The 18,077-nt window shown below is 51.5% G+C and overlaps 1 protein-coding gene and 1 pseudogene across 9 annotated transcripts in view; both read left to right on the plus strand.

Annotated features, from left to right (window-relative positions):
* Positions 1-3,770: 3,770 nt before the first annotated feature.
* The window catches only part of EP400 (E1A binding protein p400), a 91,496-nt gene continuing 77,189 nt past the window's right edge, over positions 3,771-18,077 (plus strand). For all 9 annotated transcript variants that reach the window (XM_019668929.1, XM_019668933.1, XM_019668932.1 and 6 more), the window contains exons 1-2: positions 3,771-3,882; positions 15,569-16,911. In XM_019668929.1, coding sequence (XP_019524474.1) covers positions 15,604-16,911 — 1,308 coding nt within the window. In that variant the 5' untranslated portion in view covers positions 3,771-3,882; positions 15,569-15,603. The remainder of the gene's footprint in view (positions 3,883-15,568; positions 16,912-18,077) is intronic.
* Positions 12,832-13,616, plus strand: LOC109396794 (40S ribosomal protein S3a pseudogene; annotated as a pseudogene).

The following is an 18,077-nucleotide window of genomic DNA, read 5'->3' on the forward strand; positions in this document are numbered from 1 at the left end:
CCAACTTGGGCCAGTGAAGCGACGTCCTCCACAACTAGACTGAAGAACAAAAACGACAGCAACTTGTCTGTTCCCCTTCCCCCAATTCCCCAGCAATGTTCCCATCCCCCAATTCCCCAATAAAAATCTAAAAAAAAAAAAATGGGGCTGGAACAACTGGTTCATTCGAGATGGATCACAGACCTGAGTCTGAAAGCCAGAACCGTTGAGCCTGTGGTAGGCAGATTTCTTAGGATGCAAAAAGCACTAAACAAACAAACAAAAACGTGGATAAATTGCTTTTCATAAAAGCTTCTGAGACTTGTTGGGGTTATCACTCTGTGAGGTGTGTAACTGTCTAATCATTATGCTGTTTTGTAAACTAATAAAAAAAAATTAAAAGCTTCTCATCCAAAGAGCCAGCCCAAATAATCCACAAAACAGATCATTTCACTTTCATAAACTCAGTATTCTAAGCGTAGGAATTAAATAGGACATCATAGGCAGGGATTTGCAGTTATGCTTGGTCAAACTAGGACGGGAAATGCTCGTTTAAGTGGTGGCTCGCATCATCGCCGTTGGGGGGCAGCACCCTCCGTTACTGTGCGCAGCGCAGCGCAGCGGCGGCGGCAGGTGTCACCACCTCCCATCCGTGACCCCTCCTTTCTTTTCTTCCAGCCACTGCATCCTGGCCCCTACCACTTAAAAACCTCCCTGGCGGTCTGATTATGCCAGTAATTTTGTACCCAAAGCAGTACATTGTTTTGCATGGAAATTTGTTGTTTTATATTGTAGGCCTGTAATTCTTAGGAATTACTCACTTAAATCTGTCCAAACAAGAGTCTAGTAGGCATGATATCCCAGGCATGATAAAGTTTGAAACACAAAATCATAAATTATAATATTATAAATAATTATAAAAATTATATAATTTTATTCAATAATGTAATCAAATAAAAAACACTGCAACTTGTCATCGGCTGGCATTCTCATCGGCGATCACAGGAGGACACCGCAGGATTGCAGGGAGCAGGTAAGGGACTTCTCTGGGACACTGCAGTGTAATCCCGAGTGTGGCTCGGGGTTACCACTTTCTGGCAGTGAAAATTAACCCCAAACCACACTCGGGGTTACCGTTTCTGGCAGTGAAAATTAACCCGAGCCACACTCGGGGTTACCGCTAGGGTAGTTAAATTTCACCGTCAAACACCCTAGGGGCTCTATGCCTCCTTGAAATAGTTGCCCTGGCACAGCAAAGCCCCCAGCCATTGTTTCGCCCAAAAGCCGGCCTTCTGTAAGCTGGTGCCCGAGTTGGGAGAGAAAACCACGCGCTCAGTCCCATCAATGCTGTGCTACTTCACATCCAGGCGCCAACAGTCCAACTGTCCCCGGGGTCCCACTGCTGAGCCTTCCCACGGCATTACCCCCCTTATGCACCCTCGCTATTTCAAATTGCTCCATCTCCCGGACTAGTGACGGCTGCCCCTCTGTCAGCAGTACTGCACCCCCACTTAATTAGCGAATAGAAGCCATGAGACGGAACCCCCGGCTTCCTGAATCCTGCTCCAAGCCTGAACTCACTCCTTCCTTCTCGATGGCGCACGGGGAGAGGCCACCCTCCTAACACGAATGCCTCAGCCTCCCATCACCACTTCCCGCCTGCTCAGAGCTTCCCCCTAAACGTTCTCTTACCGCTAACATCTCTGCGCCTTACCAGCACTTACAAAGGAGCACTCTCCTTTTATCCAGCTAATTTTATCCCCTTCCGGCTGCTCCTCTTGCGTCTCCCTTCTATAGCCATGTTTTCCTTTTAAAATTTTCAGCGTGTTTGCCATCAGAGAGGACATCTGCACCTGGGTTTTGCTGAGTTGATCGCTTTAGCCTGTTTTTAAAAGTGAATTTTTGGGACATAATTCACATACCATAAACTCATCCTTTGAAAGTGAACAATTCAGTGGTTTTTAGTAAATTCACAAACCTGTGCAACCATCAGCACTAATTTCACATTTTCATCAGCCCCAAAAGGACACCCCACAACCAGATGCAGTCACACTCCCCATACCCTCCCCTCAACCCCTGGAAACCACTTACCACTTTCCATCCGTATGGATTTGCCTATTCTGGACATTTCCTTTAAGTGGAATCATACCAAATGTGGCCTTTTATGTCTGGCTTTTTTCACTTAGCACATTCTCAAGGTTCATCTGTGTTGTAGCATGGTCAATATTTCACCACCCCCTTTCCCCCTTTTTTATTGGTTGAATAGCTTGGCCAAATTTTGTCATTCATTGGTTGATGGGTATTTGGGTGGTTTCCATTTCTTGGGTACTATGAATAATGCTGCTAAGAATATTGGTTGTGTACATGTTTTTGTTTGGATGTTTTTAACTCTCGGGCATATACTTAGGAGTAGAATTCCTAGAACATATATTAACTATTTAATTTTTTGAGGAATTGCCAAACTGTTTTCCAAAGTGTCTGCATCATTTAAAATGCCCACCAGCAGTGTATGAGGGTTCTGACTTCTCCACAGCCTCGTCAACACTTATTATCTGACTTTTTTATTCTAGCCATCCTAGTGGGTTAAGTAGTATCTCCTTTTGGTTTTGCTTGTATTTCCGATTCCTGATGAGGCCAAACATCTTTACATGTGACTATTAGATATTTTATTTTCAGGTATGTTTAAGTCCTTTGCCTTCTTTTTTTTTTTAGCTGAGCTGTTGGCAGCTCGGTGGCAGCTCAACTTTGGCCAGGAATTGAACCGGCGACCCTGTTGCTCAGAGCTTGCACTCTTGAGCGAGCTCTTAACCAACTGAGCCACTCGGCCGGCCCAAGTCCTTTGCCTTTTTAACTATTGAGTTGTAAGTTCTCTATTCCAGATACAAGTGCCTTATCAGCTATATGATTTGTAAATATTTCCCCTCATTCTGTGGGTTGTTTTTAATCACGTTTTGAAGCACAGCGTTTTATTTTTATTATTATTTTTTATTAAAGATTTTTATTGGGAAATTGGGGGAAGGGGAACAGACAAGTTGCTATCCTTTTATTCTTCAGTCTAGTTGTGGAGGACGTTGTGAAGCACAGTGTTTTAAACTTTGATGATAAGTTCAATGTATCTGCGTTTTCTTTTGCTACTCATGCTTTTGGTATAAACTCTAAGAATCCACGGTCCAATCCAAGGTTGTGAAGACGGGCACCTACGTTTTCTAACTTTATCATGTACCTGTTCCATTAAGAGTTCACTTTTGCATGTGGTGTGAGGTCCCGGTCCCTGTCATTCTTACAGGTAGGCACCCCTGTAGGCATCTCTAGTTGAGAAGCCCGGTCCCCCCTTTTCTTCCCCTCCTCCTCCCTCTCCACCTTCCGCTGGCTCACTTCCCCGACCCCAGATTCTGGGCAGAGCGCATTTTGCCTCCTTCTTTGGCGCTCCCAGTCCGGTGGCTTCCCCAACTCCGCCAGCACCCCAAGATCCCCAACCCCGGGACGGACCAGCGGGACGGCTGCACCCCCAGCCCGCAGACTTGACCCGCCTTCTGGGGGCTGGCTGCGCGGCCTCCAGCCGTGCATAGAGCCGGTGCTCCCACGGCCCCGAGCGAGCGCACGTCCAACACACGGCCTCCGGGTCCTCACCCGCCCGGCGTCCCGGCCCGCCGCCAGTCCATCTGCCCGCGCCCCCGTATGGCCTCTCTAGCCTGGCCTCCCGCCGTCTCGACACCTCCCTCTCAGCGCCAGCCACCAATGCGCAGCTGCGGCGCGGGCGCGCGTCACTTCCGGCTCGAGCCGCCGCTTCTTCCGCCCGCGGCCCCGGATGAGCGGAACGGAGCGGCGCCCACTGGATACCAGCCGCTCTCTCCCAGCTCCCGACGCCAGCCGGACGCGGCCGGAGCGCGGCCCATGCCCCAGGTAAGCGGGGGTGCAGTGGGACGCGAGCGGGGTGCTTCTGGGGGCCCTGCGCTGAAGGGCCCGTCGCGGTCGCCTCACCTGGGCGTCGCGTCGCGAATAGGCCGCGGTTGTGATGGTGTGTGAGGGCCGGGGCCGGCGGGGGGTGTGCGCCGGCCGGGGCCGGCAGGTTGGTGAGCACGGCGGGGGCGGGGCGCAGGGCGCCGGCTCCGTGACGTGGGTGTGTGTGGGGGCGTCGTGTGGGCGGCGACCCGGGCCCTCGGGGCGCGTGAGTGGGGCGTGCCGCGCGCGTTGTGGTGCCGGGCTGGCTCCGCGCGGAGACGCGGCCGCCCGGACGCGAGCGCGGGGCGGGCGTGGGGCCGTGGGGGTCCGCTGGGCGCTTCGCGTTGTTTTCACGCCGCGTGATTAAACCTCGCGGCGGGTCTGGCGCTTCGTTTTGAATTGGTTCTTAGGTTTCGATGCCCGACCCGTTCCACAGGGTGGGCGTCCTCACTGCGTTGGTTCTCCGCGCGAGGCGTTCCCGCCGCCTCAGGTGTGGGGACAGGTGCGGAGTGGAAGGGATCTGCTCAGCGGTCAACGAGGGGCACCTGGGGCGAATGCGCACCCGCGTCACCTTGTGACAGGAGTAGGTAGCCGGGGTGGTGGAGTCTCCAGCCTCCCTCCATTGTCCTCAGGTGGCCAAGCCCCTCCGCCCCCGATCAGGAACGCTTTCCCACAGAAACCTGCAGCCCTCGGGCTCAGGTGTCACCTTGTCGGAAATAACACGGCAAAGCGCTAATAGCGTTTATCCCTGGGGTTATAGGTGAGTTCTAGTCTCTCTCGTTTTTATTTTCTGATGAATTTTTTTTTTTACATGCTGTGTGTGCAAATAAAATGGTTTCTGTCACTTTTTTTTTTTTTAGCGGAACCAATAAGATAAACATGCTGCTTGGTTGGGAAAAAATAAAAATAGATTTTAAAAGTAAATCATTCCACCCGCCATGCCATTTCTGTCATTGGAGTTGTGTAACGTCATCTTAGGTGCTTTTAAAAACCTGTGGTTCATACGATCACGTGCCGGCAAAGCCTCTACCATAACTGCTGTCAGCGCCATCGCATCTGCCCACCGTTGCTTCTCCAGCCTCCTGTATAGGATCTGCCCTCTCTGGCCTTCTCCAGGCGGCGTTGCTAACGTTCTTGTTTTGCCTTCCGTTTATGTTTTCTCCGAAGTGTCTCGTCAACATACAGACACGCCAGCTACCCTTTCTAGGCCGTAGCTTCCTTTCGGATCAGAATTGCCGAGAAGCGTGTGCTCCCTGTCACCGTTTCATCTGCTTCCCACGTCTCTCGAACCAGCATCAGTCAAGCTTTTGGTCCCACTGCTCCTCTGAAACATCTCCTCCTGGGGCTTCCCGGGCCCGTAGCCTGGGAGCGGGCTGCTTGTGGCTCCCTTGAAACACTGCCTCTCGGTGGTACTGAGACACCACTCACTCTGTTGGTTCTCTTTAGCGTGCTGGCCATGACCCCAGCCTCCTTGCTGGATCCTTCTCATCCCCGTTACCTGTAAATGTGATGATGGCTGTGGGTCATATGCCAACATGTCCTGAGTGCACCTCCTGCTGGATCTCCACGTGTGAAACCTGCTCCTTACACACCATTGCTCTGTCCAGGGCAGCTCCATTCTCCCGGCTGCTCGGGTCAGAATGTGGGTGATCTCCGCATTTCTTCCACATCCTGCATCTGATCTCTCAGCACTTTCAAAATTCATCTCAAACCCGACTGCTGCTCACTGCCTTCTCGGCCACAGCTGTTGTTTGAGCCCCTGGGTCGTCTCACCCGCGTGACCCCCCAGGACCTCCTCCCTGGCCTCTGGTCCCTTGCAGTTGACTCAGCACAGCAGCCTGGTTGATGTTCTAAAACATCAGGTTGTGCACCTCTCTTCTCAGGGCCCTTCATGGTCCCTCATCTCCCTCAGGAGAAAAGCCAACGTCCTTACGGTGGTCTGTGAAGCCCCTTGTGCCCAGGTCTCTGCTGCCCCTGTGACCTCATGTCCCTGCACCCCAGACTCTTGTCCCCTGGTTCCAGCCACACAGGTCGGCTCTGTGGGACACCAGGTCCCTACATGCCATGGGCCTGACTCAGTTCTCTTTTCGGAAGTCCCATCTTCAGAGAGGCTGCCGTTATAACCCAGCACCCTGCTCACCTCATCCGCCAGCTGCATCCCTCATCCTGCCGAGCTCCCCATTAAACTGATGGTCTGGCCCTTTCTGCTTTGTTCTGCCTGACTGCTCCTTCTCCTTGGGGGTCTCAACGATGCTTTGTTCACTCTTGTACCCCCAGTGCTTCAAATTGTGTCTGATGGAGTAAGCCCTCAGCATTTGTTGAGTAAATAAATAACGCACGAATTTTTTTCTAAAGCGGGTGGATTTGATAGGGACAGAGCATATGGGGGTAATTATAGGGGACTGAGGAATAGACTTCATGTGCTGTGAGTTGAGGAGCGAGAGGCTTGCACCCAAGCTGAGGTTTTGGATTTCACTGGGTAGATAGAGATGAAAGGGAGGGAGTCAGTTTGGAGGTGGGGGTGCTTGAGGCCATTCAAGGAAGGATTCAGCTACCAGACCTTGCGTTTAAGGGACCCTTTGTGAGGTTGGGCGTCTCTTCATGTGGACTGTCCAAAGGGCTGCCCATCTTCTATTTCCTGGCAGTGAATTCGGTTGGTGCTCTTCCCCCTACCCCCAAATGTCTCATTGCTTGTCTTGCATGGGAGTTGACCTTTCCTTCTCAGGGAGTTTGCGGTTGCCCAGCTCAGCCTCAGGGGCCATGCCTGGACTAGCTCCCCATTCCCTGAGGGTCCGCGGCCCACTGCAGCATGGTGGCTGCGTGCACCTGGGGGATCCATCTGTCCCCGCCCCCCCCCCACCAAGGGCAAGCAGCTGGTCTCAGCTGCAGCCTGTGGCCATTTGAACCACCCCTTTAAGGTGGAGGAGCCTGGCTCCGCTCCTCAACCACCTGTGCCCATACTTTAGTAGGAGTCAAAACTCTGGCCCTTTGTGTTTTCTTCTGGACTGAGCATCCTTTGGACCTGTAACCTCAGCCCCACCCTCTCTGTGTTGTCTGCTTTATTTCTAGTCAACAGAAATTTTTACCTTGTTTTAGTGCATTATTATAGAAATAATTTTAAAAAATCACTTATGTTCTGAGCGGAAGAGAAGATCATTACCAGTTTACTTTTTAAAAAAAATTTACACATAACGGTGTTCACTTTTTTTGCTATAGAATTCTGAGAATTTTGACAAATGTGTAATTTCCACGACAGTCAGGATTCAGAACAGCTCCTTCAGCCCAGTTTCCTCGTGCTGCCTCTGTGGTCACCACCTCCCACCAGCACCTGCACCTGCTGTTGGTGTGTTTTCCAGGAGCGCACAGTGGAGAGCCTCTCGAGGCTGGCTCCTTTCACCGAGCGCAGTGCATTTGGGGTTCGTCCAGGTGGCTGCATGTACCAGTTTGTTTCTGTGTGGGGTGGTGTAGTCCATGGTGTGGGTGGAGCTGCTTACTGAGCACCAGCTGAAGGACACTGGCTTTCATACGAGTGACTGATGAGCAGCTCACAGTGTGTGATACTACATGCGCAGAGGACAGCACAGATCCTCTTTGCTCTCTCTCCCCACACTTGACTTCCCCCCAGAACTAACTGATGTGATATCATTTTCCCAGTTTCTTTCTACACATTAGAACCCGCGTTCTCCATAAGCATGTCCGCAAGGGAGTGAAAATTGGTTCTTGGGAGGAGGATGAAAGTATCTTAGATGACGGTGTTTGCGGCCTCTGAAAGGTCACAGTACGTAAGCAGACACACAGTATGGCTGTGGTTGGTGACATTTCACGGGCCAGGCCAGTGAGGAGAGACGTGCCTGTACGGGCTCCTAAGCGGGCAGAGAGAAGGGTGAGAGACAGCAGGTAATGAATGAATGGTGTTTGAGGAAGCACTTCCTCAGCTTGTCTTACTTGAGAAAGATGAATGTGTTGGTAGCATATAGGGCTTTCGTTTTAACTGTTAAGTCGTTGAGTGACATCTGATATTACCATCTAATATAGAAAATATTTTTTCTGTAATGTTGCATTATGAAAATTCAAAGCTACACAGTGGTTGAAAGAATTTTACAGTAAACACCTCTATACCCACCACCTAGTTTCTGTTATTGACATTTCCCCACACCTGCTTCATCACGCATCCATCTGTCTGTCTTTTCCCCTTTCTTATACGAAGGTAGTGTTGTAGCCTCTTGCGCGATGCTCATCTGACTTCCAGTGGATGCTCTGGAGATGCTCCTGCCTCTTCAGGGAGCTCGTCCTCATGCTTTTGACAACCAGCCGTCAGCGCTCCGCCTAATGAATGTCCACAGCGGAGACAGCCAGTCCCTGAACTGTGGACATGCCATTTATTTCAACATTCTGTATCTGCACATAATGCCATAGTGAATAAACTTTGTGCTTCTGTATTTTCATGTTGCAAGAGGCTGTGCAGAGTGAAATTGTAGGGGACTGCCAGGTCCGATCAGGGCCAGACCCTCTGCAGGTGGGACAGCTCACGTCCCACGGGGGTCACCAGGCCCTCGCCAATGGATCATGTTGTCCGGTTTTTTTAATTTTGTCAGCCTAATAGATGAGAAATGGTATTTCAGCCTCGAGTTGATTTGCATTTCTTTTATTACGAGTGGTGGATATACAAGTTAATGTGCTTGAAATCTTCAGCTTCAAGTCTTATGTTGGAGTTCCCCTTCGTTTTATTGGTTTTTGCATCAGGAAATCCCACTTCATAGATACAGGCTGGGAGTGAATTGGATCAGAACTTTAGTTCGTTGCTCATGGGCAGCCTTGTAGAGATAGAGCGTTTTGATGGATTGCGATCTGGGATCGCAAGGCCAAGCCTGCATCTGGTTTACCTATGTAGGTGACTGCTTTTGGAAGTCTTACTTCCCCTGCCCAGTGTCTCTGACCATCTCTGCGAGTTTCCTTGCAGCCGGCAGGGGGCTCTCTGACCCAGACACTGTCTGCGTGTTGGATGCGGGCTTCCTCCTCCTGCAGGGCTTCTCAATGTGGCTGGGCCGTGCTCCCTGGGGGATGAGCCCTTGGCTTTGGCCTGGGGAGGCACAGGACTGTGCTGATGACCACCGTGCGTTGGGCGACCTGGAGCCTCTGCTCAGCCCCAGCTGCTTGTGGCCCGGTCGGGTGTGGCCAGTACTGGGAGTTTTCTGATGAGTGAGGCTGACAGCTTGAGAAGGATGTGAAATCCCCTGACTTCAAAATACTGACCGAAATAAATGCAAACAGCAGGCCCTGTCTTAGTCTGGATTTAGCCAGGGCACCCCGATTGCCAGCCTCTCCCGTCAGGGCAATGTGGGGACTCTCCTGCCTGGTGTCACTGGCCCCTGAGCTGTGGCACTTCCTGGCTCTTTAGCCTTGGTCTTTGGCACTAACGCTAGTGGTTTAGTCCTGCTTCTCTTCCTCGTACTGACCAGGTACTTACTGAATGTGTCTGATGTGCCAGGCACTGTTCTAGATGATTCAGATATTTTATCAGTCTCTGACTTTTATTGTAATATTTTTCTTCAGTAAAATCTGTCAGTTATTTTTTAAAATTAATACTCTTTCTACATTTCATGCCATGTTTAGAAAATTCTTACGCACCCCAAGATTATAAATATATTTATATATATATTGTAAAATATTTTTGTTTGATTTCCCTCCCCAACCCTAATTATTTTTTTGTGAATAATGTGAGCTATGGGGGTAGGCAGGGCTCAGGGGTGGTCTGACTGTTCTTTTTCTAAATGGACTCATCTAAGAAAGTTTGGATTTTAATTCTCTAGCATCACAGAAAGCTATTATGAATTTGGTAATGCTTTGAAATGACTGTATTTTAAAGATCTGAAAAATAGCAGTGTGTCTGTGGGAGGCGTTTTTCTCTTTGGTATGTGGACCTTGGTGAGGCCCCCACAAACCTGTGAGGCTCACTAGCTGGACTGGTGTAAGCTGGGGTGTCGTTTCTTACGGACAAGGACTGTGGGCTTGTGGGGTGGGCTGGAGTGGGGGGTGTGGAGTCTCTTCCGACTACGACATATCGTTTCTCTACAAGCCAGTTAGCCGTGGTAGCCCGGTCGGGTGCAGTTAACAGGCACCCCAGATGCCAGTGGCTTCTGACAAGAGAGCATCGTGCCCACCATGAGTCCCGGCAGTTAGCTCACCGTTGTGCTTGCTCGGACAGTCCTCAAATAATATTGATGAGACGCTGTAGGAACTTAACTCTTGTTTATATCAATGAGCTTTAGATAGAGTTGGTTTCATTATATGTTGTTTTGATTAAAGTCACAGAACCTACTGACAATGTTCAGTGGGAACGGAATGTGCTGCCAAAGCCAGGACAGGTCAGCTGGGCCAGAGCAGGTCTCATGAGCACACCGGCTGCAGGGCAGGGAAATGCACACCTGTGTGGGGCTGCCAGGAGCATCGGGGGGTGTTTGGTGATCAGCATTCACGCTGGGACACCTGCCAATTAAGGGCAAATTTGTAAAGCATCGGAAGGTAGCAGAAAAAGTCAAAAGTGTACCCCGTCACATGTTCAGTATTAAATTGTTTTGTGTAGGTGTATCAAACGTCTGATACCTACTGTTGGGCTTGCCACCTTTTTTCTTGTAACATTTCAGTGAGCATCCTGTGTCCTGGAACACGGCTGACTTTTTTTCTTGGTCTGATGTAGAGGTCAGGTTCCTGGGTCAGAAGGTGTGAGTGTACTACAAGACTCTGGACACCTACTGTCAAACTGCTTTCTGGAGTTTCCTCTTGAAAGTATTCCCAGACACTGGTCATGCTGCCTGCACTCCCATCGTGTTCTGTCTGCCCTGCGCTTGTGCTGCTGTGTCCCCTTCACCTCACTCTCCATCCAGCCGGGTGCTCTTTATCTGGCCGAACTCCCCAAAGCCTTTCTGTTCCATATTTGTGTGGGGAAATGTGGGGGGCAGAGAGGGAAGAGGGAGATGGTTTGGGAAGGGAGCAGGGCTCATGATATGAGCACCCTACTTGTTGAAGGGGAAGAAAAGGATTCCCAACTCGTAGCGGCCAGGACTGGCGAGACGCTGGGAAGGGTGGTGGGAACAGCTGCTGTAAGTCCCCAGCGCTCTCTACCCCTCACTCCCTCAGGTCCTGACTGGGGGACCTCTACCCTACACTGAGAACAGGGCCCAGGTAGGTGTTTCTTAGAGTGGCGTTTTCCCAGCGTCCAGATGTGCCCTGTGATATCAGCGTCGCCGTGAGAGCAGCAGCAAGCGCAGATGGTGAGTCTGTGGTTGGCACCATCCCTGCCAGTGGCACTGGTGAGCGTCCCCAGAGTGACCCGGAGGGCTTGGCCCTGCTTGTCACCAGGCTGCATCAGTGCTCTCACCCACCACCACTGACCGCTGCCACATCCCGAGCTGTACTGTCCTCGAAATCATGAGCCTCACAGGTCTGCTCTGGCTTTTTCTGATTGGCCTTAAAGTTAGAAACATAGCCATTAAGAATTAAGAATAAAAGAAGTTGAGTTGCTGTTGGTGGTAGCTTTGCTCTCCGTGGGGTACTGTACCATGTTTTGGGGAAACATTTGTGATAAGCAGTGGTTGGTTTCTCTGACTTGACTATAAGCTTACTGAAATCTGGAACCACTTTTTAAAAGTTGAGGTGTACTTTACATATCGCAGAGTTCGTGCATAGCGTGTGGGTCTGCGAATTTGGACAGACATATTCAGTGTCGTAACCATTGTCACCAAGCAGATACAGAAAGGGCTCCACATCCCCAGACTCCCTCCTACCTCTCCCCGGTCAGCCTGGCGGGGTGTGACTAACCTGTGTCCCTGTGGTTTTGCTTGTTACGGATGTCGTGTCATGTCGGACTGCTTGGTGGCCTGCGCCTAGTCGTGGTGTGGGTGTCATAGCGTAGTCCCCGTTTTGCTGAGACGTGCTCCCTTGGGTGGCTGTTCCAGTGGTTTGCCCCTCGCCAGGCGAAGGCCAGTGTTCACATTTCAGTGTTGCTGCGGGTGGTTATTTACTTCCCATCTTTAACGGTAGTGGCTGTGTTGTCTAATTGGTGTCCTGCTTTTTTCACTTAACATGTGTGAAACTTTTTCCACATTCATCACCTAGTCTCCACGTAGGACGTGAACATTGGATGTTTCTGGTTACATTTCTTTTTACTTTACTGTATTGTTCTGCAGCGAATATTTTTATGCACAATTAAAAAGGTCGGTAGGTGAATTTCCTTAGGAGAGATTTCCAGAGGAAGAATTCCTAGGTCAAAGGTGATGGGGTCACATGAGTCACTTCTCCTTTCCCACCACTATCCCCACCCTGTTGGCAGGCATGTTGTGGGTTCTGCGCCTTTGTGATTGCTGCTCTGTCTCCCTGGTAGCCCCCCACACCCCAGGAGCGGGGGTGATAGTGCTGTGGGCAGGGCACCAGTTGTGCGATGTCATGTCTTGGCTGAGTGGATCTGGGACGGAGCTCCTTCAATCTGCCTGGCTTTTATAAGTGAGGGTGGATGTTCTCCCCTGAGCTGGTGAAGTAGATGTTTTTCGTCCTTTGTGAACTTCTTGTCCTTAATTCATTCTTCTCCTGAGATTCAGTGTTTTGTCAATTTGCAGGAGTGCTTTCTATTATCCTGTTCATAGCTCCTTGTTACAGTCATTTCAGATTTCTTCCCAAGATACTTGGTTTAGATTAATGACTGACTTTTGAGCTTTAAACATTTTAAAATTGCGTGTCTTCAAATCCATCTTTTCAGATACAACTTTACTGTTTTAAGTTTAGGAAATGGAGTTCCCTTCAAAGCTTTCGTAAATATTTATTTTTGGATTCTTTAAGTTTTTCTGTTTTGATTTCTTTCCACTTAGTACAAAACTTGAAATGTTAGTCCTTTTGGCTCTCTGAGCAGCAAGCACTATGGCAGTTGGCAAGAATAAGCGCCTTATGAAAGGCGGCAAGAAGGGAGCCAAGAAAAAAGCGGTTGACCCATATTTTAAGAAAGATTGGTATGATGTGAAAGCACCAGCTATGTTCGATATAAGAAATATTGGGAAAACACTAGTCACGAGAACTCAAGGAACCAAAATTGCATCTGGTGGCCCCGAGGGTCGTGTTTTTGACGCGAGCCTAGCTGATCTGCAGAATAATGAAGTTGCATTTAGAAAATTCAAGCTAACGACTAAGGATGTTCAGGGCGACAACTGCCTGACTCGTGTCCATGGTCTGGATCTTAACCGTCACAAAACGTGCTCCATGGTCAAAAAATGGCCGACCACGATTGAGGCTCGTGTTGACATCAAGACTACTTCCCGATGGTTATTTGCTTCGTCTAGTCTGTGTTGGTTTTACTAAAAAAGCGCAACAATCAGATTTGGAAGACCTCTTATGCTCAGCATCAGCAAGTCCGCCGAACCCAGAAGATGATGGAAATCATGACCCAAGAGTTGCGGAGAAACGATCTGAAAGAAGTCCTCAACGAATCGATCCCAGATAGCCCCGGGAAAGACATGCCGGTCTATTTAGCCACTTCGTGATGTCTTCGTTAGAAAAGTCAGAAAGCTGAAGAAGCCCAGGCTTGAACTGGGGAAACTCATGGAGCTTCACAGTGAGGGTGGCAGCTCTGGAAAAGCTCCTGGGGGTAAGACGGGGCTCAAGTTGAACGAGCTGATGGATATGAGCCCTCAGGCCAAAAATCTGTTTAAAATTCAGACTTTGCAAGGTGACAAAACCCATTGGTGATGTTTAAAAAAAACCCCACAAACTTGGAATGTTAGCTTATAAAAATTTATTTGTTTTGGTGAATGATGTATGATGAGAATTTAGATGGAATTTTTTTAATGTGTCAGTTGTCATAATATTCCCCCCCCCAGTTTTGTGAATTATTTTTCTTTCTGGTCTTTGTTCTCTCATTGATATTCTGGGACTGTATTCTGAGTGATCCTAAATATGCCTGATGTGTTTGTTTATTCTGTTTATTCTGGTTTTGTTCCAGGGGCCCGCACTAATCTCTCATAATGCTTGCTTAAAGAGATCGGGATCAAAATCTTGTTTTGAAAGCAGTAACATACCTAAGTGTCCCCCTTCCACACTGCCCCACCACCTGCGGAGCCCACCCACTCGTTGGGGGCTCTGCTCGGAGGCCCAGGCTGGGGTGGTAATTAACGCTGCTCCCCCCGTGCTGATTTCCCATTGAGATCTTTTTGCTGCAGCTTGCTCATGGCTTGGGAACTCCGTTTCAGAGCTAGCCATCAGAGCAGAAAGAGCCTTCTAGTTACAGGACACACTGACTTGTGTGTCCTCAGCCTTTGCTGAGCAACCATCAGTCCATAGCTTTTGAGTTCATACACGTGTGTATCTCACCAGGGGAGAGAACTGCAAGAGTGCTGATACATGCACATGTTTCACCTTCATAAGTTTTGTAACTCCTAGTTTATGATGTGTTTCTTTCCTTATGCATTTTCTCTGGTAAGCAGTGGCACCCAGAACATGAAGTGGCATTCCTGCTTGTCTGTGGGTGGGGAGGAAGGAACACCAAGAACCGAGTAGCTGCTGTGTCTGTGAAGACTGAGGATTTTCAGTGGTGGAAGGACATTTCTGGGGCTGTGCTTGTCCAGTTCCCAGTGGACACTGAGGCTGTAGCCTTGTCTCCTTGAGAGAGTTCCCCCGTCTCACCTCAGAGTCAGTCTCTTCCCACTCTGTGCTCTGATGTCTCCTGTCCTGAAGCCTGGCCTCCCTCAGCAGTCCCTTCCACTCTCACACCCCTTTCTCTAGTCCTGAGTGGTGTGGGGCTGGGAGCCCCTCGAAGCTGTGGCATCAGCTCCCAGAGTTCACGGACCCCTGATGGGGCATCTCCATGCCATTCCCGTCTTTTCCTGTGAGATCTTGTTTTTTACTTTCCTCTTACCCGTTCTCTCCTAGAGAGGCTGCAGGGTGAGGCTCCTTCAGATTTTGTCCTGGCTACATGACAGGCTTTGTGCCTCCCCAGGGCCGGCGGCACGTAATGCCCAGGCCTGTCTTCTGCCCCCCGTGGGAGTGTGGGGTCTGTGGCCTCTTGGGGTCTCCTTGCTTTTGCACTCGATTCACGGGGTGTTAGAGGGAGGTAGCCCAGGCATTCGTGGAAACTGCTGGCTGTCGAGGGATCTGGCTGCGGTGTTGGAGATGGATTGTGGTGAACAGCCCATGCTGCGTGCCTGCATCAGCACAGTCACCACTGCCTCCTGGGCCCGGCGGCAGTGAGCAGGTCAGCGTCTCTGCACGGGGTGCACAGCCCACTGCGCATGGGAACAGAGAAAGGCCTGTGCTGAGGAGAAGGCGGCCGGGAGGCAACGCTGGTCCCAAGGGCCTTGGCCTTGAGCAGGTGATGCTCGTCACCTTCCCAGGCAGCTGATGGCATCACTCACCTGCTTCTGCCAGGCTGCGCCCTGGCCCAGGCACAGCAGTGACCCAGAAGGACCTGTCCCTGGTCCGTGCTGAAGGAGACTGTGTCCAGTGCCACCACACGCATAGCTCGGTGTGAGTTGATAGGACTCGTCGCAGCGGCTGCAGGGGACCAACCTTCACGTGTCGCCAGTGCTGCTAAGCGGGTCTCGTGATAAGCCATGATCGGGGGTTGTGTTTGCCTCTAAGTAACACGATTTTAACTTTGATTTTTCAGGAGAACATTGAGTTGGATAAGAAAGGGGGGCAACAATGCACCACGGCAGCGGCCCCCAGAGCGCCCCACACCAGCTGCAGAGGTCCCGTGCCTTCGCTGGCAGCGAAGAAGAGCCACAGGCCCCCCCAAACCCACCCCCATCCCCTGCCACGCCCTTTGCGCCTTCGGCCAGCCCGTCTGCACCCCAGTCGCCTGGCTACCAAGTCCAGCAGCTGATGAGCAGGAGCCCCGCAGCCGGGCCCAGCGTGAACCTGGCCCTCCAGACTGTGGGGCCAGTGGGGGGAGGAAACCCAGCGCTCACGCTCGCCCCCCTGCCGCTCCCCAGCCCCACATCTCCGGGCTTCCAGTTCAGTGCACAGCCACGACGGTTTGAGCACGGATCGCCGTCGTATATCCAGGTCACTTCACCACTGTCCCAGCAGGTGCAGACGCAGAGTCCCACACAGCCCAGCCCCGGGCCGGGGCCAGGCCTGCAGAGTGTGCGTGCGGGTGCCCCGGGCCCCGGCCTGGGCTTGTGCAGCAGCCCGACTGGGGGCTTTGTGGACGCCAGCGTGCTGGTGAGGCAGATCAGCCTGAGCCCGTCCACGGGCGGGCACTTCGTGTTTCAGGACGGCTCGGGCCTCGGCCAGATGGCACCGGGGGCCCAGGTTCCGCTGCAGCATGCAGGGCCTCCCCTGGCAGTCCGGGAGCGGAGGCTGTCCCAGCCCCACGCACAGTCTGGGGGGACCGTCCACCACCTGGGGCCCCAGAGCCCTGCTGCCTCAGGCGGGGCCGGCCTGCCGCCCCTGGCCAGCCCCGGCCACATGGCCACGGCGAGCTTGCCGCCCCAAATCAGCAGCATCATCCAGGGCCAGCTGATCCAGCAGCAGCAGCTGCAGGGGCCACCGCTGCCCAGACCCCTGCTGCCCGGGGTCGCCGTTGGGGGGGTTCCGGCATTTGGGATGACGTCCCCGCCGCCCCCCAGCAGCCCTTCCAGGACCGCGGTGCCCCCAGGCCTCTCCAGCCTTCCCTTGTCGTCCGCGGGGAGCGCGGGGGGCAGAAAGGCCCCCAAGAAGCTGGAGGAGATCCCCCCGGCCTCCCAGGAGCTGGCCCAGATGCGGAAGCAGTGCCTGGACCACCACCACCGGGAGATGGAGTCCCTGAGGGAGACCTTCAGGGAGTACCTGATCGAGCTGTTTTTCCTGCAACACCTGCAAGGGAACATGATGGACTTCCTGGCCTTTAAGAAGAAACACTACGCCCCATTGCAGGCTTATCTGAGGCAGAATGACCTGGACCTGGAGGAGGAGGACGAGGAGGAGGAGGAGGAGGAGGAGGAGAAGTCCGAGGTCATCAACGACGAGGTGAGACACGGCCGCTTAACCGTTAGAGGGCTGTCCGCGCAGGCGGGAGCCTAGGCAGCTGCCTAGGCAGCTGCCTACGACAGCCCTGGGGGCCGGGGGTGCTCAGATGGGCTTTCATGAGAACCTGGCCCAGGGGAGAAATGGAAGGTGGGTTTTGGTTTTCTTGGCGGGAGGGAACGGCTGTTGTAGTTGTTTGGGGACAGGCGTTGTGTGTCAGGAGGATGCAGACCCTCCCCGAGCCTTCATTTAGAGCGAGGGCTCCTCCTGGTGGGACAGGGGACCTGGCGAGACCCTGCCTGCTCGCTGGTGTCCTGGGGGTACGGCCGGGCCGGGCCTGAGGCCACAGCGCACACCTTCCGGCTGGCCTTCCAGCTTGCACGTCTCACTTACGTAGGCCCACCCGTTCAAGCACCGTGAGCGTGGTTTTTAAACAAGGGGTGTAAATATAAGTAAATGTAAACATTTATATGGTGTCTTCATGAATAAAACACAGTTATGATGGCAGAAAGCTACATTTGAGAATTTCCAGCTGTAGTGTTAGAGTTGACATTTTAACCTCACACTTTTGCTAATTCGTGTTGGGTGATATTTAAGATAGTGAAATTTTGGGGTGCCTGGAATTTGTCCTTAATAAACTCCCCAATTGAGATTTCTTAATACTACTGTGATTCCTAGTCCTTTTATTTGCACTTCTGAAAATGAAGCACAGCACAGCAGGGCGACAGTGAGGTGGCTTCATGCACTGTCCTTGTGCCTTTGTGTCGTGTGGTGTATACTATGTCGGTGGAGCAGATTTTGTTTTACGATACAGCTAAACTAATTTAAATCTTTGTCAATGCTTTTCCTGCAAAGAAATCAGCCTTTGGTGAACAAAAACTGGTCTCTTTGCTCAGCCGTCCTCATTGATACTTATGGACGTATCTGTGTGGCTTTGCCATTTTGTGTTTTCTTTAACACCCTTTCCCGGATGGACCATTTTTATTTTCCAAAAGGTTTATATGATTATTGTGAGGATTTCACCCCTGCGAAATAGTGGAAGTCAATCCTCTTTATGTTTGTATGCCAATGTTGTCTGTAGGCGCAGTCCCCATCTGTGCTTATGAAGAGAAACAAGTCCCTTTTTATAATTTCCTGTTGGACTTCCACTAGTGGGTGATGGCGTGGTG

Source organism: Hipposideros armiger, unplaced genomic scaffold (genome assembly GCF_001890085.2).
Source record: "Hipposideros armiger isolate ML-2016 unplaced genomic scaffold, ASM189008v1 scaffold_544, whole genome shotgun sequence".
NCBI classification, from domain to species: Eukaryota; Metazoa; Chordata; class Mammalia; order Chiroptera; family Hipposideridae; genus Hipposideros; species Hipposideros armiger.